The sequence below is a fragment of the Haliotis rufescens genome, unplaced genomic scaffold (assembly GCF_023055435.1).
Source record: "Haliotis rufescens isolate VD_foot unplaced genomic scaffold, xgHalRufe1.0.p SCAF_13, whole genome shotgun sequence".
Lineage (NCBI taxonomy): Eukaryota > Metazoa > Mollusca > Gastropoda > Lepetellida > Haliotidae > Haliotis > Haliotis rufescens.
Window position 1 is genome coordinate 33103293 of NW_025963813.1, and position 18330 is coordinate 33121622.

Consider the following 18330-nt stretch of genomic DNA (forward strand, 5'->3'; position numbering starts at 1 on the left):
AAGCTGTGGGGGGAGTCTAGTGGTTAAAGCGTTCACTGGTCAAGATCCGGGTACGATTCCCCACATGGGTAAAATGTGTGAAGACCATTTCTAGAGTCCCCCGCCGTGATATTGGTGGAATATTGTTGAAAGCAGCTTAAAACTATACCCATTCACTCCCGGTAATAAAACATGCCATAAAATCGCTCCTCACACTCTTTACACACATGTATTTGCCAGTTGGGGTTTTGCAATATTTAAAGACAATAAAAGAAAAATGGTATCAAAAATTGAATTTTATTGACAATTGAGTAACTTGGGTAAAATTCTCTATCCCTATTCCCGTGATTAAGACCTGCAAAAAAGGAAAAATTAGATTATTGTCCAGCGTAATATGAAGGAACAAGGGAGATTATGCTATATATAGATCATGCAGCTTCGCGAGTGCCAATCAATATTTGCACCACCAGTCCTAGTAGCATGAACTTAGCGACCAATCTGCGTCACGTACATGTACCAATATTTGCACCATCTCTCCTACTAGCTCCAGCTTAGCAATCAATCTGAATGACGCATCAATATTTGCACCATGAGTCCTAGTAACTGAAGCTTAGCAACCAATCTGAATGACGCATCAATATTTGCACAATCAGTCCTAGTAGCTCCAGCTTAGCAATCAATCTGAATGACGCATCAATATTTGCACAATCAGTCCTTGTAGCTCAAGCTAAGCAACCAATCTGAACGACGCATCAATATTTGCACCATGAGTCCTTGTAGCTCAAGCTCAGCAATCAATCGGAATGACGCATCAGTATTTGCACCATCAGTCCCAGTAGCAACCTCAACATACGTTTTAGCATAATCAACTTCATTAATAATATGACACTCGATTAATATCAATTACCTCCCTTGACCGGATACCACTTTCGTAATTTAGAGTAACTTACACTGATTTGTCACAGCATGGTTTTTTTCAATCAGTAGAATTGCAATACAATAGTATTCATTTACCCGTGGCATTTTGGTGTACCAACATCGGGCAGTTCCTTTTTGGCGACAAGATGAGTAAGACCTAGGACAGAAGGTTTCTCTTAGTTCTCGAGTGCACCAGCATCAATCATCAGTTTACAATTATTAGCTATGCATTAAATGAACCTCCAGTATTTACCAAGAAAGCGTTTCAGTAGCTGGGATATTTAACAACAAATTGCATCCACTATGCGTGAAAATAAAGTAACCACACGTACCAGCAAGAGCAGACTGGAAGCCGGAGTTATAGTCGCAGGCCACCTCGTTGTGGGTGTAGTCCTCCCTGTTGTCCTTGTAGGAGTCGTCTTTCTCGGGACCTCCAACAATGGCGCCGACAAGGAGCTGGGGACTCGGGCCGGAGGAGTGGAGGTTAGCCTCGGTACAGGGAGCTGGACGGTCGGGGCAGGAGCTGTGGTGTGAACAAACATGTATAGGCAGAGATTATTATACGAGCATGTGTGTCATACTGATTTTAAGAAAAGATGGTCAGAATTCTTGCAATTCCAGAGCGAGAGTGAGGGTAATACATGAATTCTTACACTAGTGTCTTAAAATCAGTATGTCACACATGCGAGTGTAATACTTCTTTCTTACCCATCATTTGGTAATCCTTTTGAGCTCCCTTTTGAAAAGTGCACTGATCGCGACCGACGTCTCAGAAAACCACAATTGTCGAATGACGTCAACATTCAGCCATGACGTCATTCGACTATTGTGGTTTCATTACTAACTGACGTCACAATAACATTCGAATTACGTCAACAATACCGTTCGGGTGACATTAACAAAACACTGGTGCGCGTTAAGGGATATTTGCACGAGTGCACATACATTTTTTTATGAGCTTGGTTATATTCTAACCCAGTGGGTAATAAAACATTTAACAGAACGAAGACATAGCTGCTAAGTTTTGGTCAGGAAATGGTTCCAGAGAATAGTTCATAATACTATGACTGCGCTGTATTTCCTTACACCGGAATTATATGTTCGGAGTATATGAGTACAGGAGACCAATAATGTGTTTCAAAATTGTTGGGAGTGGTGAAACCAACATCTGTCTTCAGATTTCCAATTCCAATACATTGACCTCAATGTCACATGTTAAACCCCTTATCTTTTGAGGTAGGTTAGTATGTTGTTTAACGCTGGACACAGCAATATTCCAGCTATATGACGCTGGTCTGTAAATAATCGAGTCTGAACTAGACAACCCGGTGTTTGATATCATGAGCATCGATCCACGCAATTGGGATCGATGACATGCATCAACCAAGTCAGCGAGCCTTACCACCCGATCCCGTTAGTCGCCTCGTACGACAAGCATAGTCCCCTTTGACGGCAAGCATGGGTTGCTGAAGAGCTATTCTACCCCGGTTCTTCACGGGGCCCTTTGAGGTAATAAATGGATGTGTTGTGATTCGAGATGCTAATAAAGGATGATGAATGAAAATATAGTCAAGTTAACACACGCTGATCTGTGATGTGGACTCCTGGGGTACTTTTTGCCGAAGCCAATCTGGTAGCTGATGCCGTAGTTGTTGTCCCCGAGGATGTAGTTCATCTGTTGAGCTGCCCACTTCCTGTAGGTTGCAGTGTCAATACCAGCATCAGCAGCAATCAGGGCGACAAATGCTGCATCAGCTGAGAGTGAAATTACAGGCATAAAGGCAATGAAAAATATATGAATGAATCACTAAAAACGAAATGTTTAGAATTGTGAACTATTTTTCTTTTATTGTATAGATTTTAAATGCTTTCGTGTTCTTCCTGAAATTTTATCCCCTGGTCGATTCTTGCGACCAGATATCTCTAACAGTTGCCTACATATATGGCATTGCCCCACTGGTTTTGCAATGGAATGTAAGGAATTTCTGAATGTATGCATAAACATTGATATGAACCTGCATATCTGTTGGAGCCCCACATGTCTCTCCACGCCAGTCCACATGGAGTGTACGTGATGGAGCCACCAGGGAGCCAGCCCTTAAAGAAGCCCTCCACTTCCGCCTTGTAGGCAGTGTCACGGGTAGCCTCGTATAACAGCACCTGAAACACGAATGAAATAAATAATGATTAAGATAATTATAAGATAATTATTCCCAAATAATTAACTTTTAAATAACAAACCCTATTTATGCTTACTTCTTTTTCATCGACGGTATTCACATATTTATTTCCAACTTTGATATATCCAAACGTCTTTAATAGGTCAGTGATAAGATTGATATTGTCGCAACGCTTTGTTCTTCCCACATTGAGGAGTCGAAATGTTGTAGTCTCGTTCATCATGCTTCCCACAGCTGCCAATGCGTTCACAACTACCTTTTGTGCACCAGTGATCATTTCCCTGCTTTGGACAATGTTATTAAGATACTGCTTATTGATTTAACTACTGAACATGGGCATTTGTCAGTACTTTGAGGATGTTACTGGAAAGATGGCTTCTCTAGACTTTGCCAGCATATATTTCAGAGTCGAGAGTATAGTAAGTCCCATCTTCATCGACAATGGAACTACGGGTCATACCCACCCTTTATGAGAAGATTGGCTTCTTTAAACAACATGATTTATGTATTAATATATGTCGATACAGATTCAATTGAGCGAAAAAGGCAAAAAAGTGATGATCATGATGTGAATGGATCACTGAAAATCAAGGAGGACCCCAGGTGTTCGCGTAAAGAGTAAACATGTAATGCTCCACCGTAAGCTTCCGTCACTCATGCACTTTACATGTCTGTTTGTTTGTGTGTTTTTGTGTTTGTTGCCTCAGTTACCCTTGTTGACAGGCCCAAGTTCCAAATAATGTTATGAATTAGGTGAGGTGAAATTGGGTTTAACGTCGCGTCCAAGATTATTGCACTTATATAGCGACGTGCATGCACGTGTATGTGTGTGTGTGGCTGCTTGTACTAGTCCGGACTGATGCCGATTTATAGTGCTAGCACACTGAGATATCATGCCGCAGTTTAACATGGATACCCCACTCAGACACAGTATACTGACTCCGAGCCGACCAGTCCTTAATTTAGCCCTTTAATGCCGAGCGCCAGACAGGATAACAACAAGTACCATCTTTTAACGTCTTTTGGTATGACGCGGCCGGGGATCGAACCCCGGACCTTCCGCTCTTCGGGCGGACGCTCTACCACTAGACCACGGAGGCGGTCTGTTATGAATTAAGAACACTCTGAAAGCGATGTGGCCATCAACCATACGCATTGATATCCATGAAACTGATATAAATCACTTAAATGCCTTACAAGGAGATATGAAATTGTCATCTATGTTCTCGTTTGTTCTACTTGTTGTTTATATAGAGTCTGTTGTATAACAGTGCTATTATTTTATACACCACGCACCACTTTACCTGCTTTTGTTAGCTACATACATGTATTTTGGTCAGGCATGTTTATACTCAATCCTAGAGATTTTATTTCTAACGTTTATATCGTAAAGGTATCGGGTGAAGATCCGGGTTAGAATAGGTCTTCAGCAACCCATGCATGTTGTAAGAGGCGACTAACGGGAACGGGTGGGCAGGCTCGCAAACAAACAAAAACATAGAGAAGGAATGTTAGTTCATAGTTTCAAAAATATCTTCGAATGTGTGTCATGAATGCGAGAATTCACGTTATTTCACCTGGCAAGCGATCTTCTTGTCGTCCCATCCAAGAGCCCACGCCCAGGCATTCTCGTGGTATCCCTTGGCATCGGCCAGGTAGGACTTGTCCCCTGTAGCTCTGTACAGCCACATAGCGCCCTCACACATCTCGTCTTTGTAACCACTTGATCTGGAGAACCAATTACATCATCATGCTCACGTCAATGGTTTACGGGTAAATACTCAACGTCAACGCGAGAGAACAACCAGTCTCGCTTAGCCATGGAATCAGATTCCATTGGACGTAAGACAGAAAGTGAGGAAACTTATATGAATGGATCATTAAAAAGAGTGATGACACCATGTGTTCCAGAAAAGCGTAAGCATGTCCTGACCCACCTGCCATACTCCTACAGGAAACTAAGAATTATGAGAGAAATATACTGCTGTTCCTTCTCAACTCAGAACATTTCCCATAAATGTTCAGGTTGATCAATTGCACAATTACCCTTTTCCAGCTGTGATGCCCCGTTGAAGGTGTGTGGCAGTGTTATGTGTTTCAAATATTTCCTTTTCGTTGAAGCATAACAGTGTATGTGTTTATTGCTTCTTAACCTTCCATTTTGCCTACAACTGCGAGGTTTCATCTTCTGGTGACTCTTGTTTAAATGGTTAAGTTTGATTAATTCATCTAGATTTTTTTATATGATATATACCCCAGAAAAAGTTAAACACTCCACAGACCAGCGGACCTCTTTAACTATATTCTATTCATCTTCATTTTCTGTAATGTACATTTGAAAATTGCTGTAGCCTTGGACTGTCTACCTAAATATGAAACGTCAATGCCAGAGAATAACCAGTCTCGATTTTCCTACGAAACAGATTCCGTAGGGCGTAAAAGGCTACATACGAGTAGAACTGTCCAGCATCTTGGATACTGGAGGAGTATGTCCCGGGATATTTCTTGCCAAACTCGTAAATCTCCTTGGATGTTGACAGAAGGGTGGCGGCGTATTTGGCATCTGTAATCAAAGGTTCATCAGATGACAGGCGGCACATTCAAGTCTAACCTTTAACATGTACATTAATGCGTCAGATATTAACAGAGTGAAGACTAAGCATGTTATTTGATCTGCCATTGAAGCAAAATGAGTTTCATGAGTGGTGGTGTATTTCAACTTCAACACTTCGTGTTCACCTCTTTCCTTGAACGCCAGATACCCGGCAGCTAGAGAGGCAGCAATCTCCCCAGCAACATCGGACCCAGGTTTGCTTGGTGTGAGTTTATAGGCGGGTCTGGCCATCTTCATGTCCTCAGCGCGGCCCCAGAAGTGGTGGTCATCATTTCCTTCTCCAACCTTGGTGAAATCAGAAACTAGGTTTGAATACAGGGAAGGATACAGAGATTAATGATTTCATATGTTTGGTAAGGGTATTCTTAAGGTATATGCTAAACGTCAGTCCCTATTATCTATCCAAACAGATTCCATTGGGCTTAAAAAGGAAAATAGTTATGAATAATATGAATGTATCACTGAAAATCGGTGATGACATCAGGTGTTTCCGAAAAAGGGTAAGCATGTTCTGTTCTGGAGGCAGCTTCAACCAGTTACACAATTTGCTAGAAAAATAAGTGTTTTTTTCTTGCCCAACGACGACCTGGTGTACAGAAATCACAGTACTCAACATAACATGATCTCCTCCATGTTGATGGCGATATTTGTATCGTTCCGTGATACACAAAACTGATGCCCATAATATGCCAAGTGTACTTGTAAATAGAATGACATAGCTGATTATTCCTGTCAGAAGAGGAACAGTATGTGGGTTTCCCTCTGTCCTAAATGGAGCCTGAACATCCGTCTGGGGTGTATCTGCAGATTCATGTCATATTTCTAAGAGATAAACTGCTCTTAAAGAGACGTTACGCTGAGTAATGACTCACCTGAGCATACAGAGTCTGACTGGATGGGATCCAGCACTTGAGGTAATAGTCCAGTGGCCATTTGATCATGTCAAAGAACATATCTGTCTGTTTCATCGTAGCATAGGCATCCTTCCACTGCAGGTAGCCCCAGAGCAACAGAGTCGAAGTACTGGACATGGGCAAACTGAACTTGACGTGGTCACCAGCTGCAAGGAAGCACCACCATAATGTTTATATCCTCTGTTGCCTTCCATTACCTACCTTCCAACCCTATAAGTAGGCCAGCCACCCGTGGGCATAAACCCGGACATATTGAAGGATATCGAGACAAAACAGAAGTCCATAAATCAATATATGTCACGTGTGTTTTGTAACATGGTGCCACTTCTACTCAATAAATGTATTTTTGTATGTATTTTTGTTTTGTAAAAATCGTTTCCATGTTTTTTAAAGACATAAACCTGTTCGATCACATGTAACTGTTAATTAATGTGAGTTTCCTCTGCTTCTCTCATGAGCTTTTCGTTTGGGCTGTTTGTGTAGGATTTCACTGATGCAAAATACCCTTTTGTTGTGTCATGAGTGGTAAACAGTACTGTTGTGTGACGGATTGACAAAGTATTTAACGTTTGTAGTTATTTGTGCATATTGCAACCACCGCACAGCACAAAGTGAGACTGAATGGACAAAGACTGAATTTAATTATGTTGTTTGTGGTGCAGTTTGCCAGCACTTCTACTCACAAAAGGAAAAAGAATAATGAATATGAAATGATCAGCATGTTCCTCAAGTTCATGACAAATGAATACAAGTTTGGTTAAAGTTAAGGTTTTAATAACCATGCTGACATGAACACAAATACATTCTGCATAATACATATCTTCGCATGGACTTTTCCCCCACTTTGAATATGTAAATAATTCATATTACAGTTTTTATTTACAATTTGACAAACTATAGTACAATGAAGATTAAATACATCGTCACTTGCCAAGTTGCTCAATTGTTAGCAACGGGAACATGTCACAGACAAGTATGGGTTCTAACCGATGGCCATCGAATTCATGAACAAGTTGAGTGAATTCTTACAAAAACAAAACAAAAGTGGGAAAACTTCAAAGTCACACCAATTTCGTCCCGTGACATTAATTTGGCCCTTCATGTGATAATTATAGTTTAATTTTGGTGATTAATTTATCATGTTAATTAGGTCATCATTCACCAGCGCCCTTTACGTTGTAAGAACTGTTTGCGACCAGTAACTATTGCGCGTAGCTTAAAATACTATAGACAAATGCATTTCCCTGATTGTGAATACATCTCACATAATTCTTGACTACAATCATCACTACAATATTAAGAGATTTAGCAGCGTACATTTTATCTTTACGATGGAAATTACAATGAATTTGATAAATTCAGAATACTACATGTTGCACTAAACTTCAGTGATTTATGATTGTGTACCTCCCATGACCATGATGATAAGGATTTTCTCAATATTGTGTCTCAAATGACAAAGATATGATATTTTGTTATTTTAAGTTGGCATTTGTCTCTGTGAATGGCACGCCTCTTTCTTCATATTTCTATAATTTCTTGCAGATTTCTATTTTGCCAAAGATTGATGATGTTAGGAGAAGTTTGGTTTGTTGCCAGAAAATATCGTGATCAAGCTGAACATATTGTTATTTAAGTAAACTCACTACGGGGAGACAACTCTGTCTAAATAACAGATTCTGGATTTTTTATAGAGCCTGTTCTTATTATCTTATCACTGAAAATAGTCAAAACAACCAACACGGTTAATTTGCATGGATTTCTGTTCATTCTGGTAGTATTCATGTGCCATGATAATAATGTTAGCATCATCAAAACGCTTCCACTCACCGTCATACCATCCTCCAGTGAGGTCCTCCCCATTATCTCCCTTGTCTCCCAGGGCGGAGTCTCCTCTCCAGGGGATGGGGTTGTTAGCCGGAAGTTTGCCTGATCTCTGGGCGTCATAGAAGAGTATGGACTTGGCCATAGCTTCTCCGTAGGCGTATCTGGCCGTTCCGCCACCTAATCAATAACATGGAAAAGGTCATTATCACTAAAAACAGAATTATTTGACACAATAGAAACCGTATATCCTCATCTTATCTCATCTTAGCTTTCTCTTTAAAAAAAACCAACATATGACGTCACTCTAATGTTTCAACTGTAGATTATTTGTAACGAATCAACAGTTTACTGACCTACTTAAGTCTAAACACGTGCATTACGAATGACTACAACAAGCAAATGGCGCAAAATCCACTTGCAGTCCAAATGCAGCACGATATTAGTGAGTGAGTGAGTGAGTTGGGTTAAACGCCGCTTTTAACAGTATTCCAGTTATATCACGGCGTGTCAGCTAAATGTGGGAGGAAAGCCCGAAGTGATGCAGGTCTTTACGTTTTATTACTTTGATGCTGTATTTTGATCAGTTAAATATTTGTTATAATTAATGATAGTCCAGTTATTTGTGGGTTATCCTTAACGTATCTGTATGAAGCAAATTGTCGATTGTGCAAGAGCTAACACAAACTCAAATAATCTTTTGTTGGACTCATTTTACATTTTTTTCTGGGCGGTCAGGTAGCCTAGTGGTTAAAGCGTTCGCTCGTCACGCCGAAGACCCGGGTTCGATTCTCGACATGGGTGCATTGTGTGAAGTACATTTCTAATGTTCCTGCCGTGATATTGCAGGAATATTGCTAAAAGCGGCGTAAAATCACACTCACTCACACTCATTTCTTCTATAGCTATATTTTCAAATACCGTTGGCGAATTCCATTTGATAATGTATTTAATGTTATATATTCCTAAGCACTCAACATGAGTGAATCTAACAGCCTTACTGTAACGACATATCCTGAACAAAAACAATGGAGATCATGAATATTTTGGGGAACATATTCTGCAGTAAAGAGAGCACACAATGTCATATAAAGTCCCAAAACAATTTTGTTCAGGGTTGCGTCCCTTGGGAACGCCAGAAACCTATTATTGTGGGTTCGAATCCCGGTTCGCCCCGATTATGTTTCTAGGTTTGTCAGACCATACACGTGCTCGTGGGTTTCACCGAAGTGGTAAACGTCTAAGACCTGCACCACTTCGGGCTTTCCTCCCACATTAGGCTTTCACGCCGTGATATAACTGAAATACTGTTTAAAGCGGCGTTAAACACAACCCACTCACTCACTCAGTATAGATTCACTGACCTGTATGTGGGATTGGTGGAATTGTTGCTATTTGGTGAGGCTTAGTGGGCAGGTTGCCCTGGGTAACAGACCCTGATGACGGCACAACGCCACCACTCATTCCTTCAATATCAAGTGTGGTTTGGGGGGTGATGTCCCCCGTTGTGTGGGCCACGAAGTCAATACAAAGTTGGTCCCCGACATGCTCGTCGGCATTCCAACCCTTGTTGGTCAACACGAACTCCTTGCCCCCATCTGCCTTCTTGGCATCAGCCGTCCATACCTGCCGAGTTAGAAAGAAAATCGTGTTAAATTGACGGTGTGGTAATCTTACAGTTAAAGCGTGCGTGGTCACATCGAAGACCCAGATCCGATTCGTATATGTAGATATATCGTGGAAAACCTGTTCCTGTATAGTATCCAAAGCATTCAAACGAGGCATAACGAACCGTTATGCAATTGTGCGTTATGGAAATGTGTTAAATATCTTTTAAAATATCTTCCATTGGTATTTACTCTAACGCCATTATATTAATTTGAAAAGAACTGAGAAGACGGAATCGATCTATATGCATATACATATATTTTATTGGTAGATAGATAGATAGATAGATAGATAGATGTATATTCTCATATATACTCGTATATATATTTTGAGAGAGAGAGAGAGGCGGTTATATATACTCGTATATCGTACGATTTGTTTAAAACTGTAATAGCTTTTGCAACAATGAATAACTTACGTCAATGCTGTCGACGGCTTGGTCAAAACGTAGATGTGCCGTCCAAGAGTGCAGCTCCTTGGTAATCCCTATACAGGCCTTGGCCTGGAAGCCCCCGTTCCAGTGGTTGTTGAGTTTGACGTCCACTGCCGACCCGACAGCCACGATAGTCGCCACGAGAAACACAATCATCGTGACTGGAAGGGAAACCACTCCACAACATCAACATGTATGGGTGACAATTTGTGCCTATTGCTTTGCTTCCGATCGAAAATCGAAACGCTGAACGTGGGCGAATATTTCAACTGATCTCAACATGTGCACGTCGTGGGAATAGTAATACCATGCACCCACTAAGAATGAGATTGTAATGTGGTTGTTCACCTTCTAGCGCTTCGCAGGCAGCTTGGGTTGTATACTCCCCAGGGACATGAGAATTAATCGTCCACTGCACACTGATCAATTGACGAGGGTAATAATGGTTCGCGATTTGAGAATACACGAGAAATATAGCGCTACACTGTGTACACTGTAAAATAACCCCGTATTTTGATTTGCGGTAAAAGCCCTGGCAGTAAGATGCCTATAGAGTACTGTACATGAAAACGTTGACACCGTACGTACGGTAAGCCCGTATCTGCGACCGGAACGTTTCATGTACTTTTACTGGCAACCATCTGCCCGGATTTTCACCGTAGATACGAGCGATACCATTCTTTCTACAGTACAAATCCAGTAAAAGCGGTGTATAAATAAATATCCCATAATCCTGCGATACATCTGGCAATGACTCACTTTCTCAAAATTGTGAGCGCATTTATTCATAAAAGTTAAAAATAAATCATTCAGAAAAGAAAAACATTATGGATATTTTTGCACCTACCTATATATACTTACAAACCCATACCATGGGACATGATTTAGGAAAAAAGGCAAAGATGTCCTTACCTCCTTATGTTCAGATGAGAAGTGAAACGTGGTCACTGCAAGTCATAGATATATGTTTTCAGCGTATCCCACACCCTGACCTTATGCCTTATAAGCTTATCTACTGGCCCGACCCTTGACTCTTATATGTGCACGTGGTTAGACAAATGAGAGCAAACGTGGTATTGTACCGATATCTCAGATATCCGGGTGTCAAGCTCATTTTTCGCCTATCTGTTGACTTATTATATCCAACATGGATCATATTTTTACACATCATGACAGGGCAAAACATGGACATGAACATCTGCTCACGAAAACAGGTAACGCATGGAGCACAGCCCTGATTAGTGAGCTTGTGAACTGTAAATGAGATTCCCAACCTGATTGCGTATTGCTGAAGGTACACAAACAAGATCAGAATAAGAAGTATATAGTAATAGGGTCACCTATGTATCGCATAAATGATCACCATATGCTAATAAGGAACATTTCACTAATCTCGACATAATGGAATATGAATTGAATAGTAGTGTTATAATGTTAGTAGACTTTAAGGCAATGACCAGAGCGAATCCTGGTTTTGTCGACATTGAGGAAGTTAACCCCAGTGTAGACCTTCCTGATGAACTGCTGGAAGATGGACAGGAGAGACAGATTCTTTCTGAAAAATAATAATCTTTACATTTTAAAAGGCAGATTACATCAGGATAAATACTGTGGTAAAGCCATTCGTAAAGACGTTAGTGTTGTGGATTATGCTATAACACATAATTTCCTATAGACCTTTGATCGTTTAGTCGCAGATATACACTCTGTCCTGACACTTTGCTTTGAAATCACTTGTGAAATAATACCAACCGGCACAAAAGAAGATGACACCCAAGATAATGTGATGAGTAACAAATTAGACAAGAGCCAAAATTCAAACATGTGATACTGAGAGGCTCTGTGATGCAATCACACACTTGCGCATAGATAATGATATAGAAAATCAGCTGATTGATATTATCAGTACTATAAATGATATGTTTAGCTGATCAGCTGCTAATATTGCTCTTTGGGAATATACACAGAGATCTATATACACAGTGATCTATATACACAGAAAGTAAACCATGGTTTGGACGTGAATGCAAGCTAGCCCGTGGGAAATAGTCCAAAGCAAAGACATTATTTAACAAGCTATATGAGTATTTCAAAGACCTATAGATGCTGAATTAAATTAAGGTTATTATAAATATCTGGACAGACCATTTACGGCAGATGAAATTGCTATTGCTGTTAATTAATTAAAAACATAATAAAGCCAGTTGATGCGACAATAGAATCGATGAGCATATCAAAAGTTCAATTGTTTTGCGCCAGGTTACCAGTTGAATATGGTCGCTGGATAGAAATTACCATTCGTTGAAAGAACACGCCCATTCTGTACATGCAATGACATTGCGGTTGAGTAGCTTTGTATCTTAATTTGTGAAAGGTTTGTTACCTTTCGATCACAATCTGATTCTTAGATTCTTATTATACAAGGAATCCTTCAATGTTTAAACAGGTGAAATTGTTTGAATGTAAAGATAAACTTTCCATGAAGAAATTGTCAATTTTCTGAAAAATGTCTATAAATGCTTTTAAGTGACTATTGTACTAGTGCATGTGTATGTACTAAATATGTGGATGTATTGATCTCTGTTACGACGTAAATTGTAATAAAAAGGTAAATTGTAATACTTGCAGTAAATTGTAATAATTTTGACGTAAATTGTAATAACAACGTAAATTGTAATAATATTTGACGTAAATTGTAATACGCAAATTGTAATAAAAATTGACGTAAATTGTAATAATCTCTACTTGCGGTAAAATGTAATAAATTCTTACGTAAATTGTAATAACCTTACTACCGTAGTGTCCAAGACGCCAATTGACTAGAAATGATCTTTGTCAGTTGAGCTTGCGTTTCACATGTACAATTCGTACAGATACAAAGAGTATACGAATTATCATAAATTTCTTGCAATCAATTGCTGAAATATATCTGCTTGTATCCAAATAGAAAGGAATTGAAAATGTGTCACTAAAGTAAATTTTCTCTTTGACCTTGAAACGTACTTGAAGATCATTAAACTCGACTATCGTTATGCTTTCAGGGGATTATTGTCCGTCTCAAATTAGTGATAAAAAAGGAAAAACGTACGTTGGACATACTTTTATCTACGAAGAAGATACGTTTATCTAATGTATTTGCTACATTCTAACACGTATATATACAGGTTTGTGTTTCTATTTTATATTTTATAAATCTTACTTTGTTCATTTGTTACATTTTGTATAACCTTTAATTGCTCATATCAGCATTTTTGTGGGACCTCTCACATAGTAGTGTCACTCATCTTTCACTTGGAACACTTTACATACACACATACATACATACATACATACATACATACATACATACATACATACATACATACATACATACATACATACATACATACCTATGTGTGTATCTGTTTGTATGTATGTGTGTGTGTTTGTGTGTATGTGTGTATGTACATGTATATGTGTGTGTGTGTGTATACTGATTAGGGCATTGTATCGGCGATAAATATAATTTGGTTTCTTAGTTAGTCACTATTCTTTTCATTGAAATGTTAAGAAGGTATGCTATAATTTCAATATTTTATTCCTGTGCTTGATGTTAGCTGGAATTATTTTAATCCTCTTAAAACCCCAGAGAGGATTATCTTCTGAGGTAATTTTTGTCCGTATATAAGTCACAAATTAGTGATAACTTATGAAAAACGTAATTATCTGTTTCGAAAATTATGTACCGCATTATACGTGAGGTACCAAATTTGGTATCACGGTTGCTTGGCGCAATCCACCGACGATTGCCGAGTTTAATGATCTTAGAATACTCTTCGTACAAGGTCAAAGAGAACATTTACGTTAGTGACAAAACCCTTATCATTATAGATTATCCATCCTTTCAATTTTGATAAAAACAGATTTATTTCAGCAATAATTGACTGCAACAAATTTATTATACATTCTGATGCCTTGAAACTGAACAAATCATGCCCGAAGATACCGGATATTATTTGTGTATACTTTGAATTATGATTTCGTACCGTTATCATGATGGATTCTGTTTTTGTTGTTGGGGCAAGGAGTTATTATCCAAGCAAAAGTTGTCAGTAAGTTGTTGTTAGTTCTTCATGACATATGAAAGGAATCCAGACAGTTACATTTATTCATTTATTTCATTAAATATACTTCTTCCTATGAAAGGAAATATTTTATGTTATATTAATGATCCATATGTTAATCATACATTGCTACAAATATTGCATAAGTTAACATGGTTTGCATTTATTTATTATTATTTCTTTATCTGTGAAAAGTTCACAGAGATCGAGAATACACAATATCTAATAGTATATGCAATGTAGGTAAAGAATATCCACGCCCTTCTTTTGATATTAATAAAAACATTGCATATAATGTTATGTATTAAGTATTCTCCTTTCCCATGCATGGGGAATCTATGCTGCATTTGCTGACGAGTGGTTTTTTGTCCTTTGACATCTGTCACTCATTTGTTGTATTTGAATTCTTCGTCAAAATATAATGTATAAATACGATTGAACTGTCTCGTTTGTTTCAAGGAAACGGTCATGTGCTCCTTATCAAATTAAGTAAACCTCCAATGCAAATCGACATAATTTCAGGGTCCGGTTGCACAGAGCTCTCTTCGGTAACTCGTAACTCAATGTTATTGCAATGGACTCCTAGCTAAGCTACTATTGGATGATAAATCAATTAACATATTTGTCGAATAGAATTTGTGTACAGTTGCTAGAGTATCATTCTAACAATACAGACATGACACAAGCGGCACGTAAAATAATTGATAAAGGTAGTCCTTGCGGGTTCACATACCCACATGTACATCGTCCAGGACATTGTCATTATTTGCTTTACATCCTCCGAGCAACGTTAAAAAATTGAAACTTGAATAATAATAAATTGATGTTATGTATATAAACATGTTTAAATCAGCTTGCACACAGACTACTGCAGAATGACATCATGTGTCATCCATTTGCTAGTGTAGTTTAGTTTAAACATTTTTTATTCACAGAACAAAATGAGAATTGTATTGGGGACAAGTTCTTGCAACTTAGTAAACCCCTCTAACATAAAATATGTACAAATATACAGTTGCAAAATAAATAAATTTGCTTCAGTCAGTAAAAGTCAGACTTTCCACATTTACACATCAATGTATTTGTGTAAGTTTGTTACGTTATAATTATTCCATTGTGTATATTACTACCTACTTTACCAATTGAAATATGAGTCCATTAGGTTAAATATGAACAATTATGATAAAAATCGTCAATAGGATATGTTACAATTAAGTAAAAAAAAACACAGAGTATTTCTCAAATAAATAAGAAAACTAAGTTCATTCTAGTAATTAATCCTCTTCTGGACAACCATAGAAATGAAATTCCAATGCGTTTATATATACATATAATTATACAACAATGTACGATAACGACCTCAATCCTTCCCCCACACCCATACTTTAATGACGATTGTATGATAAACCCTGTACCAACCCTGACAAGGATAGGTTCTAGTCATTTAACGCCTTTGACACTAAACTTATAAGGTTATTACAATTTACGTAAAAAGTTATTACATTTTACCGCAAGTAGAGATTATTACAATTTACGTCAATTTTTATTACAATTTGCGTATTACAATTTACGTCAAATTTTATAACAATTTACATTGTTATTACAATTTACGTCAAAATTATGACAATTTGCTGCAAGTATTACAATTTACCTTTTTATTACAATTTTACGTCGTAACAATCTCTGTTAACCCTGAACATGCCATGAGAGCCTTGAGTGAAGTACAGTTCAGATCAGTTCAGTTCCTAGTTCGTGGATGTATAGTCATGTTTAATCACGAGGCCGTGAGATGGCCAGCGTGTTGTTACTATGTATATGTCAATGTCACTGATCATGTAACCACAGTGTCTAAAAACAAGGAGAAGTTATAATAAGAAATATTCCATTTCCACACGTCTCCATGGCATTCCAGACGGATTAAACATTAGAAGTATCTATCTAAAGTCAATACATTACTAAGCATTTTCGGTGACAATATAGTGTTCTTTTTCGATAAAATCCCAAATTAAAACACATGAATTGGCTAGGAAGATTAACTTAAACTTCAGATACATTAAACATCTGACATCGTTCAATAATCTTTATATTGCAAATTCACTTCCACTGATTTACTCACAATAAATGATACCAATCTTATCTGTTCGATATCATAAACATTAGGTATAGGATAAAACACTCAACCGAGGTTTTGATCGAGATTGTAAAACCTGAGGACGCCAGGATCGGGTAAGTAAAACCGAGGGCGAAGTGCGAGGTTTTACTTCCTCGAACCAGGCTACTTCTTTGATGCGGTCGAAGTATTTAATGTTATCTAGTCTTAAAGGGTAGGAACCTGATCATTCCACCCTCAGTAAGACAAATCTAACTACATTGCCACAGCTATTGAAGGACATGATATCTGTGGATCAGTTACTATATGAAGTGAGAGATATGCGGAATGAAAAACTAAAAGCCTTATGCAATATCAGTAATCTCGGAATGATTATCATTATAATTTGATTATGATAAGCATCACAGTTATAGTATTAGGTTATAAAAGGTTCAGACAATGGTTAACCCTTAGAGGGAGAAGTAAAAGAGTTGCAGGGGTGAGGCCCAGTTACGAAATGGCGTCGATGAATTTGTTTGGCACAAACTCGGTAATCTACTTACCACCATCTGTAGCGTGGGTAATGTGGAGTTTGGCGTTATACAACTAATAAACAAACAAGACATAAGAGCACAAAAGGGTGCAGCCCTATATAAAAGCAAAAGTTCCCAAGAATGTTTATACACCTATGAAATGTAGATGCTATCTAGATGCTAGGCCGTCATATTTGCTTCGTTTGTACATATACAGTGCCAACAATTAATAACAACATGTAGAAACGTTCCATATTTTATTTCATTCAAAACAATCAGTTTGCTTAACCATGACACTTTGGTGCAGGAACGGCTGGCAGCTCCTTGATTTGGACAAGATGAGTTAGACCTGAAGTAGAAAGCTTCAATTAGATAAATATGTAATTAACCGTAGTGACTGATACTAATACCCATAACCTATCACAATTATTGTCATATATTACTAGCATAAAACATGAAAAATGAACATATTGAACGTCCAGGCTTACTAATTGTATGCAATGTTTAGCAACCTTTTCGCATTCAAAACATGTAATTCTGGTTGCACATCACACCTCAGACGATATACGTACCAGCGAGAGCAGACTGGAAGCCGGAGTTGTAGTCGCAGGCCACCTCGTTGTGAACGTAGTCCTCCCTGTTGTCCTTGTAGGAGTCGTCTTTACCAGGACCTCCAACAATGGCGCCCACAAGGACGTGGGGGCTGGGACTGGAGGAATGTAGGTTGGCCTCAGTGCAGGGAGCAGGAATGTCACCGCAGGAGCTGGAATGAAGAACACAGTTAATGGAAGACATATGTACTAGATACATGCATACATACATTGTATGTCACATAGTTAGTGCAAAACGATTTAGAACACTATCACCTGTTAGATGATAATATGGGAAGTGACTATTCATGACTGAAGGTTTTGGCTGAATGAAAACCCAAAAAATGCATGTGTATAGCAAACTAATTTTAAGAAACAAATTCTCTAGAGCGACAGCGTGGAGTCTTACATGACTTTTCGTACGAACACGAATATGATAATGTAATCATATTTATTTTTAAAGAAGCTGTAATGAAGAAGTAATA

At 38.4% G+C, this 18330-nt stretch overlaps 1 protein-coding gene across 1 annotated transcript in view; it reads right to left on the minus strand.

Moving 5' to 3' along the window:
* Positions 1–257: 257 nt before the first annotated feature.
* LOC124125056 overlaps positions 258–18330 on the minus strand; it is a 28086-nt gene continuing 10013 nt past the window's right edge. Inside the window, exons 11-24 of the mRNA XM_048394678.1 lie at positions 17828–18018; positions 11119–11274; positions 10516–10691; positions 9794–10055; positions 8436–8609; positions 6564–6751; positions 5817–5976; positions 5529–5640; positions 4655–4805; positions 2913–3057; positions 2481–2652; positions 1230–1420; positions 994–1054; positions 258–334 (exon numbers count right to left, since the gene is read on the minus strand). Coding sequence (XP_048250635.1) covers positions 328–334; positions 994–1054; positions 1230–1420; positions 2481–2652; positions 2913–3057; positions 4655–4805; positions 5529–5640; positions 5817–5976; positions 6564–6751; positions 8436–8609; positions 9794–10055; positions 10516–10691; positions 11119–11274; positions 17828–18018 — 2146 coding nt within the window. The 3' untranslated portion in view covers positions 258–327. The remainder of the gene's footprint in view (positions 335–993; positions 1055–1229; positions 1421–2480; positions 2653–2912; positions 3058–4654; positions 4806–5528; positions 5641–5816; positions 5977–6563; positions 6752–8435; positions 8610–9793; positions 10056–10515; positions 10692–11118; positions 11275–17827; positions 18019–18330) is intronic.